Raw genomic sequence first — 22,038 nt, 5'->3', positions numbered from 1 at the left:
TGTGATTCATATGGCTGAGATTTGGGCAAAATTTGCTTTTTTGGGTATTTTAGTGCTACCTGTATTTCAGGTAGTTTCTAAGCTAGGGTTCATTCCTTAAATATTTTCTATCTTTGTATCTTTGCCAAAACCAGTTGGACCCTAAAATGGTTTCCTTATTCCTTCCTTTATGAAGGAATACAGGATTTGTAGCTGGGTGATATTGAGGATTAACTTTCTTCTCTAGTAACATGCAGAGTGCCTTGTAGCACCATGAATATTTGTCAGTAGGGGTGAAGTTTCTAGTTGGGCACCAGCCCAATTTTCCCATGCTTGATGACATAGCTAAGTGGTGTTTTCAACAGTAGGACCTTACTATCAGAATGTAGGCAGGAACCAATAGCCTGTGATATTTGAGCCTGTGTTTCATCCTCAGCACCCATATAAAAAGCCAGGCACGCACTTAAAATCCATGTGCCAGGAAGGCAGAGGCAGGTAGACCCTGTGAGCCCAATGTAGGGACACTCTCAAAAAACAAGGTGGACAACTGTTGAGGAACAACATTTAATCTTGACCTCTGACCTTCACACATTTGTCCTCCCCCTACTCAATTCAAAACAAAGCATGTAATAAGATACTCATTATCCTTCAGTTGAAGGCAGGGGATGCAGTCTACTTTCTGTCTGGCTATAGTCTTATTTATTCATGGATGTTCCTGATCAGGTTGAAGTTTTTCATAGTCTAGTTTGCTGGGAGACTTGGTAACTGTGTGTGAGGGGACGCAGTAAAGAAACTGCTGATGTGACTGCTCTATGACATGGTTAAGATTTTTATTGTGAATATGAGAGAGAGAACAGCCGGAGATGTCGGGAAGAGTTGAGAACAGAGAGAGAAAGAAGTAGGTTGAACATGGTCAGCAGACTGAACATGGCCAGGGCTAGAGAAATTAGTGGAGGTAATAGATGGCGAGCCAGCGAGAGCTAGAGAATAGAGCATAGCGAGAGAGTCTAAGTGGGGAGAAGGGAGAATAGTGGAGGTAATAGATGGCGAGCCAGCGAGAGCTAGAGAATAGAGCATAGTGAGAGAGTCTAAGTGGGGATGAGGGAATAGTGAGAAGAGCCAGGCTATATGAAGGAGGAGCTGCTGAGGGAGGTTAGGGTAAGGGGGGAGGTGAGAAGGGCTAGGCTGCTGGCATGGACTGTGACTCGATACTGAGGGAGCCTGCAGGTCAGCATGGGCTTTGATATGCAACCCCAGGTAGCCATTTGTCCCTCTGCCAGAGGTCAGGGAATGCCTCCTTTTAGCAGATGGGAAGTGGTTTCACAAGTTCCTGAGGAATGCTGACTTTCATCTAACCTCCAGAAATCCTCCTGTATTTCTGAATAGTTGGACACCCTGAGGCCTAACAGTAACAAAGGGTATTCCATTTTTTAGAGGCATTTCTGTATCTTTGGAGACCACCTTTTGTTTTTTCTCCTTTGTTAATATATTAATACATAATGTTGCTTACTTTGTATTGGCTTTGTTTTCATGCCAACCACAAAATGGGATAGATTCCACTTTCTCCTGTTGGGTGTCTTTTCATATATTATAGTATTTTATTTTTGTATATTTGCTGAGAGAGAGAGAGAGAGAGAGAGAGAGAGAGAGAGAGAGGGGAGGGAGGGGAGGGGAGGGAGGGGAGGGGAGGGGAGGGAGGGGAGGGGAGGGGAGGGGAGAGGAGGAGAGGAGAGGGAGAGGGAGAAGAGAAGAGAAGAGAAGAGAAGAGAAGAGAAGAGAAGAGAAGAGAAGAGAAGAGAAGAGAAGAGAAGAGAGAGAGGAGGGAGGCAGAGAGAAGACATGTCAAAGGACACTGACTCACATTGGTCTGTTTTGATGTCTGTTGTGTGACAGCTGGGGCTGTGCTGCCTTACGTATGTTGTCTTATGAAGGACTGTGTGGCGTCTTTGATTCTTGCTTTTTAAAATAGTTGTCATAAATAAGTGCTACTGCTGTGTGTGTGTGTGTGTGTGTGTGTGTGTGTGTGTGTGTGTGTCTGTGTCTGTGTCTGTGTCTGTGTCCCCCTGAGACAGGGTTTCTCTGAGTAACAGTCCTAGTTGTCCTTTAACTTGCTCTGTAGACCAGACTGGTCTAGAACTCACAGAGATCCGCCTGCCTCTGCTTCCCAAGTGCTGGGATTAAAGGCGTGCGCCACCACTGCTTTTTACGTGTTGAACAGATTCACTTCTGAAACTCTGTGGTCATAGAGTTAACCTTTCTGGAAAGTATGTAATTACAAATTATTGAGTTTCTTGACTTGATATAGAGCTGATTGGATCTTTACATTAGTTCATGATACTTAATTCTGTAGCTAGTAATTTTATCATCTCTGTCATTTTGGGGTATATCTCTATTTGAAAATTTTGTCCTTGTCACAGGTTGCACTTTCCTACTTTGAATGTCTGTCTAGTTTTTTTTTTTTTAATACTGTATATTATAAAAGTTACAGTCAATGTCTGAAATTTTTTCTTCCTTCAGGGCCTCTCATCTACATTCTTGGTTCAAACCCTTGCAGATGAGCTTAGTCCTGTCAGGGCTGTTCTTACATGTTTCTAGAGTGGGCTTCTTTGTGCTGGAACACTGGTTTAATCCCACTGCTAGGATGTGCTCCTTCTGGGATCTACTAAACTCTTTGGTTTCTCTTTCTCTCTCTCTCTCTCTCTCTCTCTCTCTCTCTCTCTCTCTCTCTCTCTCTCTCTCTCTCTCTCTCAAAACTCGATGTCTTCTGAGCTCTCAGATTCTAAGGAAGGTGCAGTCTGGAGGTTTACACAGTGCTGCTGGCCAGATGGTTTTTCCCTTCTGTGCTTGCTGTGTTGCTGTGGGCAGCTGACTCCAGTGGAGGGAGCCCTCTGTGAACTCCTGCACTTCTTTGTCTTTCCACCTCCTTCCCAGCAATTTCAAGTCCACAGTTTTCCTGAGCTGGTCTCTGGGCCTGAGCCTGCCTCCCCTGCTTGGCATCTCCTCCCCTGCTGTGAATTGGTGCTCCCTGACAAAGGGCACACAGTCTGTCTGTCTTCCCTCTGGTCATTGTGTGCCTGCCTGAATATGGCTACTTCCTGACTTAATCCATTTTTATAGTTGTTTTCACTGAGAATGCAGGTCTCTTATTAGTCAGTTCAACACCACTGTGCCTGTTCCCTAGACCTTGGCCCAGTGCATGCTGCAAATGGGATCTTTTCATCTGTGTTTGCACTGCTGGCTTCATAATATCTGTTGTTGGGTCAACGCTAGCGTGCCCTAATGCTACTTTCCTGACAGCTCTTACCTGTCATTCAGTCACTCCACCACTGTCAGTAGGTGGAGTCAAAGGGTCGTTGGCATTATAATGTGCAGTTTCTGAAATATTCCTTGCCTTGAATGTACAGATGAAGAAGCCCATCCATCCTACAGTTGAGTCTGTCGGCCACCTGTGCACCTTCGAGGGAAGGCCAAGCAACTCCTTCCTCCTCCCACTTGAACCAGGGCACTCCTTTCTTTCCTTTTTCTTGGGCCTTTTCCATACTTGTCCTCCTTTTCAGTGTTTTCCATTTTTACTTTATTTTTTTATGTTGCAAAATAAAGTTGTGCTGTTAAATGTAAGACAATTATCTTCTCATTCTCTTTCATACTTCGTTAGAAGGAGTAAATTTGGGCGAGTGAGATGGCTAGCAAGGGTGTTTGTCACCAAGCCTGCTGACCTGAGGCCAAGCCCCTATAGTCCACATGGTGGAAAGAGAACTGAATCCCTCCCAGAAGTTTTCTTACCTCTAAGCTTGTGCTGTGGCCTCTGTATCCTGGCACACACACAAAAGAGATATAACAAGGAAAAAAACATAAAAGCGAATACATTTTCATGGGGTGAGTGTTGCTCCTTCTTGGTTACATATAACCCCTTGTATTGTTTCCTTACTAATGTGTCTGGAGGAAACTAAGAAGGATGTTTGAAAACTGTTCCAAGTGGGTGATGACTCCACTTTCTGTCTTCCCCCTGAACATCCTTCAAGAACCCTGGCATACACTGGCAGTCGGCAGCTCGGGAGTGGCCACACTAAGTGAGAATTTGACGTTTGCTGAGAGGAGCAGCAAAGAAAGTGCAGAATGAAAACCCTGTTAGAAAGAATTTGAAAGAAAATTGAAACTTAGCTAAACAAGAATATGCTGTTTGTGATTCAACTCAAGCAATTCTGGAAGAGCAAAGTAGCAGTTGAAGAGGGTCAGAGTGGAGGTGGAGGACAGCAGAGGAGGGGCTGTTCTCACACTTAGGGTCACAGCGTGGCCTCCAAGGCAAGGCCAGCCACTTCTCCTTATAAACCACTTAAAAGAGCCATTAAAAGTGGAAAGCAGAGAAGCGAGATTTATTCAATGTGGCCACATTGGGTAGAGGGACAGGGTACCCACAAAACCTCTCAGGTACATCTTTGGGGTTCTTAAATGAGATCAGAGTTTCAATAGAGGGCTAAGGACACAAACTTCTAAGCAGTTGTAGTGAAGGCATGTCCCATATACTACTGTTGACCCATCCTTGTCTGGGTCCCAGCCTGTAAAGTGTCTGACAAGGTGCTAAAACCCTTTGAAGTCTTTCTCTAGGAGACAAGATTCCCCCTTGGCTGACACCCTTCCCTTCTCCCAGCATGAGATTCCTGGGGAAATTCCCATTTCTTTGGTGTCTATTGTTTCAACATTGACTGTCAGGTCTAGAGAGCCAGTATCTCTTTAGAATGGCTTCTTTCCCTCTAGGTCCTTCAGAGATAGAGGTGGAGGAAAGGAGAAGTAGAAATGGAGCTAGAGAAATGTAGAAGTCTAGGAGGGTGGGTTGGTGGAGTTGAAGGTAGGTTGGGTGGGAGGGTGGAAGTAGACATGCAGGAGGTACAAGTGGATGAGAGTGGAGACGGCAGGTGGAGGAGGGAGAGGACGGGGGTAGTACTTGGAGGTAACGGGAGTGTTTATATCTTATGATGATGAGCATAGGTATATATGTACATCAAATCATTTAGTTTTATATTTTTATTATGTGTAGTATATACATAATTATGTGCTAGTAAAATAATAAAAGATGCAGTATAGTATTTTCTATTCATTACTTTGAATGACCTTTTTAATCATAGGAAGTCATGCTTTATTATATTCAATGTTTGGAGAATCTTCATTTTTAATGGAAAATATAGATGTTAATTTATATTTAAATTACTGTGGTCTATATTTCATATAATATAGTAATTAAAGAAATATGTATTTCATGTAGTGCTACTTTCAGATTTTATGCCTGATATTTGATTGGAAGTGTGAGTAATTATTGTGAGATAACTGTATAATTAATGAGGACATTTTAACTTTTTATTTGGTGGTAAACAAGAATATTTTCTAGAAAAGAACTGACCTATCTACAGACCATCATAAAGCTGGACACACTATTCTTTTTCTTAGAAAAGAAAGCTTTGATTTCATTGTGGCCAGGCAGTTCAGTTTGTTATCATTTTATAGATTACAGTACCGTAGCTGTCACTTGTTTTAACTCCTGTGTCTGGGAGTGATGGATTTGGAGATACTTTGTGTCCATCACCGGTAATGTCCTCCCAGCTCCTGACAGTGTGTGCAGGGTAGGTAACAGTGTGTGCTAGAGCCTATTGTCCTCTTAATGTGGTCAGAGCATGGAGCTTGGGAAGGGAGGGGTTCCCGTGACCAAGGCTGCTCTGCTGCTCTGCAGTCCCAGATGTGGTTCCCACGTGTGGCTGCCCTGTTGGCAGAGCACTTTCCAGACACTGTAGACATTGGGGATATATGCTTCTGGCTTTTGTGATCAAGCAAATTTATTAACAACCATGAGACTCCAGCAATTTTCAATAAATCATGAGTTGCTGATTTATTTCAAAAGATCTATATAGCAGTAAACAATACCATTTACATTTAATTAGTTTTATTGAACAAGAGGCAATTTTATTTGTAATGAAACACATGTTATGATTAAGGATGTATTTTAATGACCTTTAAGTAATGCGAACAAATGTTGCCCTTGACCTAATAGCAGAGGCTTTCCTACATTATTGAAAACTTCAGAATGATTTTTAAATTATCATGAAACGCTTCCAATGACACTCTCATTATTGTGCCATTATTCAGTCATTTGATGTCTAATATACTAAATGAGACGCATGCTTGTAAATGTTCATGTGCGCGTGGAAATGAGGATTGTTGCTAGCTTGTTCTTTATGGCCCTATATCAAAAGGTGGTGTGTGGTATGGAAGTTTCATGTATTGAGAATTATTGCGACCATGTTTGTTCAGTCATAAGATTGATGCTCATTTTTATTTTCTATTTTCCAGGACCTTTTTTCTATCAGTGCCTATGTTTATGCTCAGAAACCACAACTGGATATTCATAGTTTTGAAGGAACATTTACCAGGGTAAGATATTCAGCATTTGTATAAGTTAAAGGTAGTGGACCTTGGTTTGGAGAGAATAATTCAGTCTAGAGTAGATTAACACAGAAGCTCTAAAGCATGAAGCAAAAGCTGTAAAATGTGTCAAGTTCTTAGAGGTTCCCATGCCACGTCTATGTCTGAGGAGTACATTGGGCAGTCTCCTTGGGTTGTAGCGCATGTATCACTGATAAGATCTGCCTCCACAGGTTAGGAGTCAGGAACACAGCACAGTGTAGCTAATTCAGTCTTGGCTTCAGATAATAGTTGATGACCAGTGTGCCCAGTACTTCTAGCTTCTTGTTTCCTGGGAGGACAAATACACATTTCCACGCATGTATGTGCATTTATACAGTCCTTCACTTCTGTGTGTGTTCTGTTCCACATGCTTGTTATGGAGACTTGGGAAAGCTTGAAGCCCAATTTTGCTCTTGACTATTGGATATAGAAGAACTGAATACTTATTTTAGCAGCTTATAACTGTTAACATATCTCTTAATAAGGGACTTTATTATATGACTATGTTTTTTTTTATATTGGAGCATGGTTGGACATGTTTCTTACTCATATACAAGATTTATGTAGTGAGCATTATCACTTGTAAAACTATTTGCAGGCGCTAAATTATTTGACAGTTAATATACAAGTTATGAGGATGCGAGTTGAGGACCCTTGTGAGTCATTCAGGGTCCACAGGGGAGATGGATATCACTTTGTAGCTGCTTATTTACATGTGTGCTATAGAGCTACATGCCAAGATGTACATGGAAACATGGGAAGAAGTATGTGCTCTTGATGGTCTATGGTCATTCTGTGCTTTTCCAAAAATATTATGAAAAAACCTCATACTCTTTATAGGTAACATTTTAGCATGTAAGAAAAATTGTTACAAATAGGTGTCTTTCAATACAAAAATTACTCCAACCTTCTTTACAAATCTTAGATACTATTGGTGGTCTTCTTTTCACTTCTTTCTCTTTCTTTTCTAGTTTGTATTGCTTATGGCTTCGTGAGTGTTGGCAATATTTGCTAGGCAGATATTTGCAGATCTCAAGGTTGAAGAGTCAATAGTTTGTTCAGAACCTTGGAGGATGCGTCTGGCATTGTGGGTAGAGATGCTGGGGTGGAAATGAAGTCAGTCCTGTTGGAGGAAGCTGTGCAAGAACCTTCTTCATCTTAGGGAAGAAATGGTGCTGTCAGTGAGTTTACACGGCTGCTTCAGATTTCCTGTCACCTTAGGATGGTTATGGCCACCAACTTCACGTTCTGACAGACCTTCACCAGTTCCTGCCCACGATGAGTGTTGAGTAGAGTCCATTCTTTTACTGCATGGGTAGACTTGGCCTTGACAGCTCCTCCCATTTCTCTCTCCTGAAGTGGGGTGAAATCCAAAATAGCAGAGTCAGTGCCAGGCTAGTTTTGTGGATGGGGGAGCAAAAAGGTGACCCTGGGACACTGATGTCAGAGAGGCTTTGCTCTCTGAAGAGAAGGCCTTTTTTTTTTTTTTTTTTTCCCAGATAGGATCACATGTCCTCTGTATGGATTTGATGAGGGTAGCTCTCTAAATCACCAAGGGATGTTTGGAAAATATCAGAGGTGACTATTTGGGACACTTGTGAGGCAAAGGCGGCCTCCTTAAAGGCGTGGTGTGCCTAGGAAGCAGAGTGAGGAAGGGGACACCATCAGAGCAGGCAGGAGAGTCAGCCCCACTCCCACACCGTGGAGTGATGGTGCATCATAGATGATGCGCTGAAGAAGTGCCTTGTGTGAACTGAAAACAGATGCCAGTTCCCATCATGAGGTAGAATCCCTTTTGTATGTCTGGTTCAACACATCGCTATGAGCAGAAAGAGCCTGTGTACTGCATATAAAAGAAGAGATGGAAAGATAGCGGGGAAACAACACTTTCATTACATACAAATTCTCCAAAACCTACCAAGAGCAACCCCAAGGCAGAGGGGGCACTGGAGCACCTCTCATCCCTGTCATTGAGATGTCAGAGTAGAGCTGCACACGCACTCACGTGGCCTGTCTGTCCTTCCTGTGCTAGGAACTGTAAAAACCCACACGGTTCCTCAGACATTCTTGACAGTTACACTACACCTGGTCAAGTCAGAAAGGCTCTCTTATACCAAATGTATACAGTAGGGTGTAATTCAGGCCACTGTATATGTTTTTTAAATGGAATCCTATGTATTTGTTTATAACTGCAGTATAGATTTAGAAATAAGTAAGAATTAGACTACACAATAGCTCCAGGCATTTGGATTCTAAATTTAGAAACCTCTTAATAACTTGTGTTCAAATGTAAATGATCCATCCTCCAAATACAAGGCAAGGGTTGTCAGACTCTAAGCCGTAAGATCCCAATATGTGGTGTCTATAAGAATCTTTTTTGAACACTTACAGTTTAAAAGTAAGAAGACGAAAATAGACCTTAGGTCACGCTAAGTAAAACTGAAGTTGTTTATAACAGTATCACAAAGAAGTTGGTTTCAGAGGACAGTGAGGAAAAGGTTAATTTATTATCAGGAAATACAAGCATAAGTATTTATGTACCCCATAACAGCTTTGAAATGCATGAAGCCAACTCTTAGGACTATAGGAGAAATAGACAGATTCTTAATGGTAGTTGGAAATTTCAAATCCCTCTTAGTAATTAATGAACAGGTATACAAAATCTGTAGGAACATAATAGCCTTGAAGATTATCTTCACAGTTGACTGAACTGACAGTTATAGAAGGTATCATTCACAGTAGAATGTAAAATATATTTTTGAGTATGTGGGAAATTTATCAAAATAGATCAAACAAATCTTAGTATATTTTAAAAATTTTTCATTTATATGTTCTTTAACCACAATACAGTTAAATTAGAAAGGAATAAATATTTCTTGGATATTGCTAAATTTTCAATAATAATAATACATCTTAAATAGCTTATAAATTAAAGAATTGATTAAGAAAGGAATTAAAAATTGTTTTAGTGCTGGAAGAAAACATTTATAATCATGAACTGTCTCAAGAGTTTTTCACTGTGACCTAAAATCTAGAATTATTATGAAAAGTTGATACATATGGCTAAATGAAAATAAAAATTTGCATATCAGAAATAATCATAAGCAGTGTCAAAAGTCATATGAATTATGAGAAAATATGTATAGCTTACATTGTGGCCATAGGGTAACCTGCATTAGGAAAGTACCCTTAGAAATTGACCCAGAAAGGAATGGTATTCTTATACATTACATAATGGGTGAAACTTATGGACATCATTTTAAGTAAACTAAGTTATTCCAAAAGAGCAAATATTTTATGATTCTGCTTGTAAGATGTAAGTAGAGTAATTGGATTCATAGAAAGTGAAATGATAGGAGCTGGGACCTTGGGAGTAACCCAGAGATGGTGTTTCGTAGGGACAGAATTTCAGTTTTATAAAATAAGATGGTTAGTGGTAAAGGTGTTTAATGCTGTGCTGATAAGCTTGGTTAGGTCAGCAGATTTTATATTTTGTGTATTTTCCTCATTTTAAAAAAGCGTTTGATTTGCATTTCTCTGATGATTAAGATGTTGAGCATTTCTTTAAATGTCTTTCAGCCATTTGTAGTTCTTGTTTTGTGAATTCTCTGTTTAACTCTTTAGCCCATTTTTTAATTGGACTGTTCAGTACTTTGATGTCTAGTTTCTTGAGTTCTTTATATATTGTGGAGATCAATCCTCTGTCAGTTGTGGGGTTGGTGAAGATCTTTTCCCATTCTGTTGGCTGTCTTTTTGTCTTATTGACTTTTGCCCTGCAAAAGCTTCTCAGTTTCAAGAGGTCCCATTTATTAATTGTGCTCAGGGTCTGTGCTGTTGGTGTTTTATTTAGGAAATGGTCTCTGGTGCCAATGCGTTCAAGAGTGCTTCCTATTTTTCTTTTCTATTAAGTTTAGTGTAACTGGATTTATGTTTAGGTCTTTGATCCACTTGGACTTGAGTTTGTGCATGGTGACAGATATGAATCTATTTGTAATCTTTTACATATTGACATCCAGTTATGCCAGCACCATTTGTTGAAGATACTTTCTTTTTTCCATTGTATAGTTTTGGCTCCTTTGTCAAAAACTAGGTGTTCAGAGAAAATGCAAATCAAAACGACTCTGAGATACCACCTTACACCTGTTAGAATGGCTACGATCAAAAACACCAATGACAACCAATGTTGGAGAGGATGTGGAGCAAAGGGAACACTCCTCCACTGTTGGTGGGAATGTAAACTTGTACAACCACTGTGGAAATCAGTATGGCGGTTTCTCAGAAAATTAGGAATCGAACTACCTCAAGACCCAGCCATCCCACTCTTGGGCATATACCCAAGGAATGCTGATTCATACCATAAAGATACATGCTCAGCTATGTTCATAGCAGCACTATTTGTAATAGCCAGAACCTGGAAACAACCTAGATGCCCATCAACGGAAGAATGGATGAAAAAAATGTGGTACATATACACAATGGAGTACTACTCAGCAGAGAAAAACAATGAAAGCATGAAATTTGCAGGCAAATGGATGGAACTAGAAAAAATCATCCTGAGTGAGGTAACACAAACCCAGAAAGACAGTTATGGTATGTACTCACTCATAGGTGGATTCTAGATATAAAATAAAGAACAATCAGACCACAACCCATTAAAAAAAAAAAAAAAAGAAAGAAATCTTTTTTTTTAAGTTTTTTTTTAAAAAAAAAAGCATTTGAAAAACCAAAACACCAAAGGATGCTGTGCAGCCTATAGTTTCAGCTGAAAAAACAAGCACAGATTAGAATGAAATGTAAGCACTGCTAAGCATTTGCAGTACATCTCTGTGTGGAGAATAAGAACACCACCACCAGTTGTGTTTGCAAGAGCACCTCTCCTGAGGAGGCTCGTGAAGCTGCTGCTGTGTTCTGTATGGGTTTTCAGATTGCTGCTTGTGCATTTCAGTTGAACTCCATAGAGAGGCCTGCTCCTAGGAGAAATGTGAGTGTCCTTCAGCAGGCATCGAAAGCTCTCTCCCACTTCAAAACTCACTTCTCATTCAGAGTCTCTTACTTTTTCTGATTATATCTTTCCTCCTGGGTTTGTCGTGTTGTTGTTTTGTTTTGTTTTTGTTTTTGTCTTCTGATTGTTTATGGTGTCCAGAAGGATTGTCAAAGTTCCATTATTTCCATAAGGCCTTTGGGCAAGCTTCCCAAGATCTGAAGTCAGAATTTGCCTTCTCCCCACTCAGATTCCCATAACAGATCACATCTCTTGCTGTTACTACATCTGACCATGTTGGCCTCTGTCAGAAGTGTCGATCTCAGACTGTGTCCACTATCTCATTAGCTTTTCAAGGTCAGAGGCTGGCTTTGGGTGTCACTGTGAGGCCTTTGGCATGGTGCATGCATGTGAATTTGAAGAACTTGCTTTCTGGCTGTGAGATCAGGGTGGTCGGAAGAGAGTGGAAGAGCAGGCACAGTGTTTGGCTTTGTGGTGGGTGCCGTTTTTGTTTGGGTTTGAATGCAGTGTGTCTCTCATAGGCTCATGTGTTTGGAGACTTGTTCAAAGCTGGTGGCTCTACTGTGGGAGGTTGTAACCTGAGACCTACTTGGCAGACATAGATGCCATTGGGCTATTGGGCCAGAATGTGTGAATTATAGCCTGCCCAGCTCCAGCTCTAGTCTCTAAGTTTCTTTACTACCCATGCCTTGTTACCAGGTCCCTCATGCTCCTGCTACCACACCTTCCCCTGTCGTAGATTGTTCTCATCCAAACCATGAGCCCCATTTAGTCTCTCCATGCAGTTACTTCTTAGCAGTTGTTTGTCCACAGTAAGAGGAAAAGTAACGTGAGAAATCTGTGGAGTCTGCTTAAATAGCAAGGAATTTATCAAGGGATAAAAACTCACTACAGCACAGGAGATTTATCATAGGATATTGGAAAGTCAAGCTATGGTCCGTGCTGTTCTTCCGCCTGGTCCATCTCAGCATCCAAAAACAATGAGGGAGAGAGAGCCCCACATACGTGCATCTCAGTTCTTAAAGGTCATGAGAGGCCATGCCCTAGGGATGTACTTCAAGGTCATAGGCAGGTAGAACAGTTACCTTCTCCCTCTCTAGGGGCAGTGCTTCAAGGTCATAGCCAGAAGAGCTACCCACTGCAGAAAAATAACTAGTACAGTCCTCTTTAAAGGTCATGATAGTGCTGTTATTGTCTGGAAACTTTATATTGAGAGAAGCTTGGCAAACAGTCTTCACCTTTCGTCTCTGTCTTGATAGAGAAGATATTATAGACACTGGGTCATCCCTTTTTATATAGTTATCCCACAGGACACCTAAATTCAGGATTGTATAGTATTTTTATCAAACTTAAACACACACCCATATGTTTTGTTTTGTTTGGGTTTGGTCTTTTTAGACAGGGTCTCTCTGTGTAGCTATGGTTGACCTGGAATTTCCGGAGATCCACCTCCTCCTGCCTCCTGAATGCTGGGATTAAAGCCATGTGCCACCACACTGGACCTCTCCCATGTACTTTTAATTACTTCTAGATAACTTATAATAACTAGTTCTGTATAAATGCTGTGTGATAGCTGTTCTATTGTGTTAGTCTGGGAATTAGAATAAGAAAGAAAAGTCTAACATGTTCCGTACAGACATATCAATTGTAGGACCAACTCTACAGGTGAGACAGTTGAATAAAACCAGAGACTGCTACAGAGACCGAAGATGAGTTAGTAGCAGACTGTAGCAGGGTGTCCTCATACATCTCTCATTTGCATGGACTCACCATAATATGCAGGGCATGGGAAATCCAAGTGTTACTATATGGAACTTCCTAGATTATATTTTTCTTGAAGATTCTTCATCTACTGGGCTTAATCCACATCTACAGAGCCCAAGAATAGAGTCAATTTTGTGTGTCATGGTGCACATTCATACTTGGAACCAGGTTTCCTGTTTGCCAGCCACCTTTTGAATTAGTGACAATGTCTTGTTCATACTGACCTCCTCCATCTCTCTTAGTTGAGCATTTTCTATATCCTCTTCAAGACTGCTCTACTTAAAAGATTATACTTTCTAGTTTCTATACTTTTCACGTACTGCCATAGCCTGCTACATTTTAAAAATTAGATCAGGGAAGCTGCAGTGTGTTAGCAACATATAACTTCCTTGGTGGTCCATATTGCATGTGTCTGTGTTGTTTGCATGTTTTCACACACACACACACACACACACACACACACACACACACACACACACACACCCCACAGAGTCAACCTGACACAAGAAAGAGTCATTTGAGAAGAGGGACCCCCATCCTTTTGGCCTGGGGCATTTCTAGATTGATAATTGATGTGGAAGGGCCTAGGCAACCGTGTGGAGTGCAGGTGATACTGGGTTGTCTTAGAAGCAGGCTAAGCAAGCTATGAGGAACATGCAACAGGCAGTATTTCTCCATGACCCCCGCTTTGGGTTCTGCCTGCGAGTTCCTGCCCTGTTTAAATTCCTGCCTTAGCTTCATCTAAGGGACTGTGGTCAGAAAGTGTTAGCCAAATAAACTCTTCCCCCAAGTTACTTTTGGTAGTGTGCTTTTTATTGCAGCAATAGAAACCCTAAGAAGGTGTCCCTGAGTTCATAGGCTGGAAATGTGATCCTTAGCACAGCAGTGTTGGCACATGGGACCTTTAAGAAGTGATTAAGGCCGGGCGGTGGTGGTGCAGACCTTTGATCCCAGCACTCGGGAGGCAGAGGCAGGCAGATCTCTGTGAGTTTGAGGCCAGCCTGGGCTACCAAGTGAGTCCCAGGAAAGGCGCAAAGCTACACAGAGAAACCCTGTCTCAAAAAATAAAAAAACAAACAAACAAACAAACAAAAAGAAGTGATTTGGTCACTATGGTTCCTGATACATGATTGGTGCTCATCGTAGAAATGATATTGTTGTCATAGGAGTGTGTTCTTGATCAAAAGATGAGTTCAGCTCTCTTCCTTCCTCCCCATTATACACATTGTGACCTAGCCACTTGAATCTTCCTGGCATATTGCATACAGCCCAAAGGGCCTTTGATAGGATAACAAGGTAGATTATTGAATCTACTCTAAAAAATATAGAAATAATAGGATAAAAAGGTAGATTATTGAATCTAGTCTGAAAAGAAAAAAAAAGGATATAGATATGATAAAAGGTAGATTATTGAGTCTACTCTGAAAAAAAATAGAAATGATAGGATTAAAAGGCAGGTTATTGAATCTACTCTTTAAAAATATAGAAATGATAAGATAAAAGGGTAGATTATTGAACCTACTCTGAAAAAAAAGATATAGAAATGATGGATAAAGGGTAGATTATTGAAATCTACTCTGAAAAGAAAAGAGAGAGAATATGGATATGATAAGATAAAAAGATACATTATTGAATCTATTTTTAAAAAGCAACTAATAGTTTTAAATATTTTTACATTGGATTTGATTTTTGTATGTCATATACAAATTATATATATTAATACAAATTGAGATTGATTTTGTTAGAAAATATTGTACATATATTTCTAATCTTGTTCAAGGTATTGTACCTATACAGTTCATTTAATAATGTAATGCAGATTGCTAGTCCTTGAAAGTTATTATTACCAAGTAATTAGGATATAAAGAAATGAAAGTTCATAGTCATTACACCAAATTTGTAGTCATGTTAGGTATGTTTTCAAGATCAAACATATATTTTGGATAAATAGGTCATCTTCAAACACTTTAGAGATCGACAGAATGTGGCATTTAAGATGTTTTAATGAAAAAAATTCCCTCGCGCTCGCCCTCCCTCCCTCCTCCCTCCTCCTCCCTCCCTCCCTCCTCCCTCCCTCCCTCCCTCCCTCTCTCTCTCTCTCTCTCTCTCTCTCTCTCTCATGACATTGAGACATGTCTGCTCCTGGCAGCACCAATCTACTTCAGAGAAAATGATAGGCATTGAAGAAACTCCTTATGGAGTTTACTTTGTTTGTGGCAAGTTAGCCAGTGGGCAAGAAAATGCCCTTGCCTCGACTGCTGACAGTGTACTGTCCAAATGGACAAGCCAGACACGAAAGAAAGGACTGCTGATCCTTGCCAAGACAAAGTAGGAAGGCCCTTTAGAAAATCGTGCTGCCGGGCGGTGGTGGCGCACACCTTTAATCCCAGCTCTCGGGAGGCAGAGCCAGGCAGATCTCTGTGAGTTCGAGGCCATCCTGGACTACAGAGTGAGTTCCAGGAAAGGCTCAAAGCTATACAGAGAAACCCTCTCAAAAAAAAAAAAAAAAAAAAATCCTGCTTCACAGATGTGTCTAGTCTGTCAGATATGCTAGGCCTGTAGGCTGAAGATGGATGCCCCAACATTGCAGAGGAACCTTGGGTGACTGTCCAGGCAGCTGTTTCTGTCATTTCTCACATTTTTGGAAGTCACTTGCTTGTACTTCCTGATTACTCAAGTATTATTTCGTTCTTAGGTCTCTGAGGGAGTTGAAGACTAGATAGTTATAGTTACAGTTTTCCTTGTTAACTAATTCAGAAACAAAACTCACTAAAGAGGTGTAAAGTATATAAGTTTGAAAGACATCAATAGATAGTATTTGTTTGGTAATACAAGTTAGGATAGAAAATGAATTAGGTACAACATTTTGGCCTCACCAAAATAGGATCAATAATGGAGTATTTTCTCTGAATCTGCCAAATGTTAATGGACTGGACATTGTTAATGTAATTCTTGACTGTATATATTGTATATACTTTATATATATAAATATATAAAAATTAAAATATAAATATTTATATATATAATATATGAATATATAATGTTTTTCTTATATTAGTTATACCTTCATTTATTATTTTAGACAAAAAGGGGAAATGTGGTAATATATTGTGTACTCTAATAAAGCTTACCTGTGGATTAGAGAACAGAACAAGCCACTAGATTGAACATAGAGGCCAGAGAGTGGTGGCACACACCTTTAATCCTAACACTTGAGATCTCATGCTTTTGCTTGGGAAGCACACACGCCTTTAATCACAGAAAGTAATATGGTAGGGTGGAGAAAAGTATATAAGGCATGAGGAGATAGGAACTAAAGACTCTTTTTGACTGAGGCCTTTCTGGCGAGGACTCCGAGGCTTTTAGTCTTGAGGATTCGTGGAAACAGGATCGGCTAGGATTAAAGGTGTGTGCCACCCCTGCCTGTCCTCTATGTCTAATCTAGTGGCTGGCTCTGTCCTCTGATCCTCAGGTAAGTTTACTAGGGTACACACTATATCACCACAGGTCTTACCCCTGGCCTATACTTTTCAGCTTCCAGAACCATGAACCACAGATATCCTTCCATTATTTATCTGTTCCTAGTCTGTGAGATTCTGTTGACAGCAGCAGAAGACAGACCAAGACGTGTAGATCTGAGCAGCATTCTGATGTGATTTATAGTGTCTTCTCTTGTCAGGGGTTTGGCTCTGGTGAATGCCCCTCTTCCTCAGTGTACTTTTCAAAATTTTCAGGAACACAGATCAGAAAATATGTAGGTTCTTCAAAATGTTTGTTCTTTCCACTGTTGCTGCATAAAGGTGGGTTTTGAGAGAATCTCTGCAAACACACACATACATATACATGTACACACACACACACACACACACACACACACACTACTCACATATATATGTACATAAACACCCAACACACATACATGTAGACACACACACACTACTCATATATGTACATAAACACCCCACACACATACATGTAAACACACACACACACACACACACACACACACACACACACACACACACACACACACGCCTAGGTGAGTGAGAAGGGGAGTAGGAGAATGGGCGCAGCACCAGGTTTAGAAGAGGTCTGTGTGTACCTGCCCCATTCTGATTCAGTGTGAGTTCGATAGAGGAGGAAGCTTCCTATATGAGGGCCATCCTATCTCTAAACACAACAAAACTCCTGTTTGTCTTAGAGTTTTACATTTGTGTCTACATTTCTGCTCCTTTAGAGAGTTACTACTACCAGAGTCATCTAAAGCCCTAGTATTGAAGCCTTGGGTGAGTGTTAGAATAAAGCAAAGAAGCCACTTTGGAGATGAGAGGGCACTCTGGACTGACACTCCACGGCCCAAGCTTCATGTCAGAGGGATGTAGTGGGAATGGGAGCATCCTCTACTAGAACAGATTTGCAAGTGCTGCATGCTGTGGATGCTGATGGTGGAGTCCAAGGGAGATCCAAACATGCAGAAAAGCTCTGCACACAGTAGGCGTGCCTTTGTTTCACGTGGCCTAAGGCCCTGTCTAAGGAATACCCTTCAGGTAAATGGCCTTGTACCCACATTTGACGTTTTTAGCCACTTTGTTTTTCTCATTTTAAATATATCAATCTAGAGTTTTAGATTATTATAATATGAAAATATTTTGTGTGCATTTTTCAAATACAAAGAAAGAAAAAGACACTGAATATCTTTGCAATTAGAAATTGAAATTCAATTTAACTATAGAAATGTATCAGTTGAACATTGTTAAAAAGTGATATTCTTGGAAACTCTTTTAGTACAGTATAAAGGAGCAGCTACCTCTGTTGGCAGCCAGTTTAGAGACTGAGTTAGGGATCGGAGCACAGCACTTTGAGGTTGCTGTGCTAGTAGGTACATTGTGCATTTTGTTGTCCCTGTGACTGTAACACAGGCATCGTGTTGTGAGTGAGTCTATGTCTGCCACCCTCCTACAGCATGGGCAACCTGGCTGCACAGTGTTGGGCTGGAAGTGGTTTCTACCTTTCTTCCAGATGTTAACCTCTCCTTTTGTTTAAGACATAAGCCTTCCTGTGGAAAGCTGGGGTTAAATATGGGCTAATACTTTTCGTTATCCTCTACCAACATCTCCTATATGCTCCTGCTGTGAATTTTCTGCCTTAGTTTCTTATATATGCCACAGCACACCCAACCTTTGTTAGTCCTCTTCTTATTAGAACTCTGGTCTTTCTGAGTAGAGCTGCCCTGTCTATTATACAAGGCCACTGTTGAGGGATGAGCCTGGAACTGGAACATTTGGTATTCTTCCCCTCAAAGTGCATTCTTTTTTTTTCAAACTACGTAATTCTAAGGAAAGAGTAACCAAAAGTGAATTGATTTAGAAATTCTTTTCCATCATCTCAATCTTTATTACTTCTGCATGAGATTGGTAAAGAACTTTAGAGTTATTTTTGTGATATGTATTTGATATACTTAATGCTTAGAAACTGTCACTCCCATGACAGAATTGAAGGAAAACCATGGAGAGTGAGTGTTCATCAAGATTTTATTAGAAATAGATAAAATAGGGTAGACAATTAATGGGAAAACCAACTTACATTTCTTAAATTATGTTGTATAGAAGTTTATTTCCAGTTCAGACAGTTTTTTTAAGACTGTTACCTGCTTTAACTCCCATCTGTCTCTGAGAGTTTGACATAAAAGGGAAATATTATGCCAAGTGGTAAATACATGTGAATAATTATTGACACTTTTTTGAAGGAAGCCTTAGGGAGAGGTTTTGATTGTGTTGTTAATTTTCTTTTTGTAATAACCCTGCCTAGCTTTGTATTTTTGCTGTATAGACCAGGCCCTCCTACCTCAGACTTTCGGAGTTCATTACCTGTGTTACCTGATGGCTGGAATTCAGGTTGCCACTGTGCCACCAGAGAGAGTTTTAAAGGAATGAAATGAATTTCATTGTGCTCAAGGGGTAAATAAAGGATGTGCTAAAGGGAAGCTTGTGTGCACTTCTCCCTGGATGTGTCTGTAAGGCTTGCTTTGCAGACCCAGCTCAGTTACCACACACAGAAGACAGCCCTGTTCCTTCTCTTGAGGCACTGCATGCTCCACCTACTCATGGCCTTATGTAGGATAGCTTAGCTTAGTGGTTGGCATGGCCTTGTGTGTGCGTTCAAGTCTGTGGACTCATGATGCCTATGGAAGGTAGAGAATTCCACTTTATTTTTCAGTTATTAATGTATTGGGTAAGTTTATGTTCTTGTGCTGTGTGTGGAGGGCAAAGGTTAACCCTGTAGTTGTTTAGCTATGGTCCTTAGGTGACAAACAAAGATATAAATTATTGTGATAAAATAGGAACATGTTGTTAGGGAGTAATTTTATAAAATGGTAAATGTGCAGATCAAAAAGTGTCTAGTTTTGTATTCCATTGCTGAAACTCTTAGACCAACATAGAATTGAAGGGTATACCATATTGGCTGTATATGGTAAATACAACAAAGAGCATCTGGATTTATCTCTCTAACAGTATTTATCAGAACTAAACTATTGGGGAAAATTATAAAGGCCACTCCACGTAGTTAAAAGGAAGATTTATTTAGTGGATGACTTACAAATGAAGGAATGGATAGGTCGCGGGGGTCTGGGGAAGGCGTATCGCAATCCAGTGGTGTTCTCTGGAGCTCTGCACAATCAATCTCCACCATCCAGGGTCCAGGCGCAGAGAGCGCGCCCAGAGCGAGCGCTTGCCCATCCAGCTCTCAGATTTCAGCACCTCCCCTCGCCACGCCTCATAGGCGTGACAGTTGCCAGAGTCTCAATGGGGGTTGGAGCTTCCAGATCCAAGCTGGAATGGCTACCCACTACACTAAACTCTATTCAAAAGTTGTCATTTCAGTTCAGCCATAATGTCAAATAAAAAGCAATGTGGTCCATCAAGATGACCTGGGTTTTCTAAAAGTTGATACTTTTGTTCTATTAAACTATAAAAATAAAGGGAAAACCTAATTTTCCTTAGATAACCATTATCTGTTTACCTTGAAGAGTGATTTCAGTTCTGAACTGGAGAAGAAAAGGCAGTGTATTCTTGGCATTGTCAATGGAAGACATTGTTGGAAAATATGAAGCAGATTGCTTCAGTATCTGTGTGTTTTGATACTAATGATGTGGGAGGTCCCATGCAGGTCCCAATTCAGTAAACATTTTGTCACCCTTATTATATCAACGTATAGTGATTAAAGCATAAGCATGCTTATAACTCTGTCATCCTTAATTAAATACTAATATAATTCTTGGACTCTAAGTTTTTCCCCATGCAGACATGAACATTTATATTGGATTGAAATAAACATCAGCTTTTCCACATAAAGAGGTATTAGCTGGTCTAGGGATTTTGATCTGTGGTAGAGCAGTTGTCTACATGTGTGAAGCCTTGTGTTTGATTCCTGTATTTGTGAGTACTGTAACCAGGACATAAATTAAACATTGTTCTGTGTTTTGGAAGAGTTCTTTAAGCATCAGTGCTCCCCCACCCCTGGCCCCTAATGAGGATACACGTATTTTTAAAGCATACCTATGTTTTTAAAACTTGCTGCTATGACAGCCTTCACAGTCCCCAAACCCGAAACCCAGGGCATGACTAGGTGCTGTCTTCTCTGGGCACTGTAGAGGAATGCAGGAATCACACAGTTCTAAGACACAAGCCTGAACTCAGTTGAAGGAAGGCAGTAGGTTTCATAATTACTGGTTTTGCTGTCAAATGCATATAAGGCACCTATAGGACAAACAAAACCTTTTATTTTATAAATGTTGGCAGTATTGGAAATATTTTGAAGTAGTCTGCAGTTGCAGACAAGTGCAGCCGACCAGTAGCTCCGGCAGGCCTGAGTTATTCGTAGCACTGGCTTTTTTATCTGGCTGCAAGTAGCTCCAGCTGCAGGTAATCGCTTGTAGCTTTGGTCGGTCCGGCCTGGGGCCTAGGCCGAGCCGGCCCGAGCTGAGAGGAGCTGGTCCTGCTGAGGCGGGAAACTGGGCTGGGCTGCCAAGCCAAGCCAAGTAGTTTTTAATGAATTCTTGCCACATGGGCACCAAATGTAGATGTAACAGTCTTATTAAATAAGAAACACAAAGCCAAATGCAGAGTTAAAAGCCCAAGAGGTCAGAGCAGTAGCTGAGAGCTGAGACTTAAAACCGCCTTTCTATCCTTCCTGCCACTGCCATCCTCCCCCTGAGAAAGAGACCTACTTCCTGTCTATTTGTCTTTTTATTGACTTTCTGTTCTGCCTTCTTATTGGTTGTAAACCCCACCACATGACCTCCTCGTCACTGCCCATCTATACAGACCTCCAGGTCTTCTATGGTTGGTATTGAGATTAAAGGCGTGTGTCTCCATGGTGACTGTGTCCTTGAACACACACAGAGATCTGCCTGTCATGTGATCAGGATTAAAGGTGTGCGCCACAACCACCTGACTTCTGCTATGGCTTGCTATTAGCTCTGACCCCCCCAGGCAACTTTATTTATTAACATACAAATAAAATCACATTTCAGTACAAATAAAATGTCACCATATTTAGGTTCTGTGCCTTAAATATAAATCAGAGAATTGTGTACCAAATATATTTGATAGCTAGCAAGATGGCTGGAAAAGGTACCATTTGAAGATGGCCTGATACATTCATGGAAAAGACACACCCATAGGTAAAAACTTTTTTCTCCCCACATTTGATTTCTTTGCTATTTTGGAATGTATCTTGATAGCAAATTATCAAGTTATAATAAAGATCCTGTGGAAGTTACTGTTTTAAGGAGTAATACTAACAATCGAGATAATGTGACATGTTTTTGCCACGCGCAG

The 22,038-nt window shown here is 40.6% G+C and overlaps 1 protein-coding gene across 10 annotated transcripts in view; it reads left to right on the top strand.

The window, feature by feature from the left end:
* The window catches only part of Atp9b (ATPase phospholipid transporting 9B (putative)), a 255,789-nt gene that overhangs the window by 85,174 nt on the left and 148,577 nt on the right, over positions 1-22,038 (top strand). For all 10 annotated transcript variants that reach the window (XM_028872015.2, XM_028872021.2, XM_028872020.2 and 7 more), the window contains one exon: positions 6,319-6,399. In XM_028872015.2, coding sequence (XP_028727848.1) covers positions 6,319-6,399 — 81 coding nt within the window. The remainder of the gene's footprint in view (positions 1-6,318; positions 6,400-22,038) is intronic.

Source organism: Peromyscus leucopus, chromosome 19, assembly GCF_004664715.2.
Source record: "Peromyscus leucopus breed LL Stock chromosome 19, UCI_PerLeu_2.1, whole genome shotgun sequence".
Classification (NCBI taxonomy): domain Eukaryota; kingdom Metazoa; phylum Chordata; class Mammalia; order Rodentia; family Cricetidae; genus Peromyscus; species Peromyscus leucopus.
Note: the sequence above shows the minus strand (reverse complement) of the source record. Positions and strands in the feature narration are given on the sequence as shown.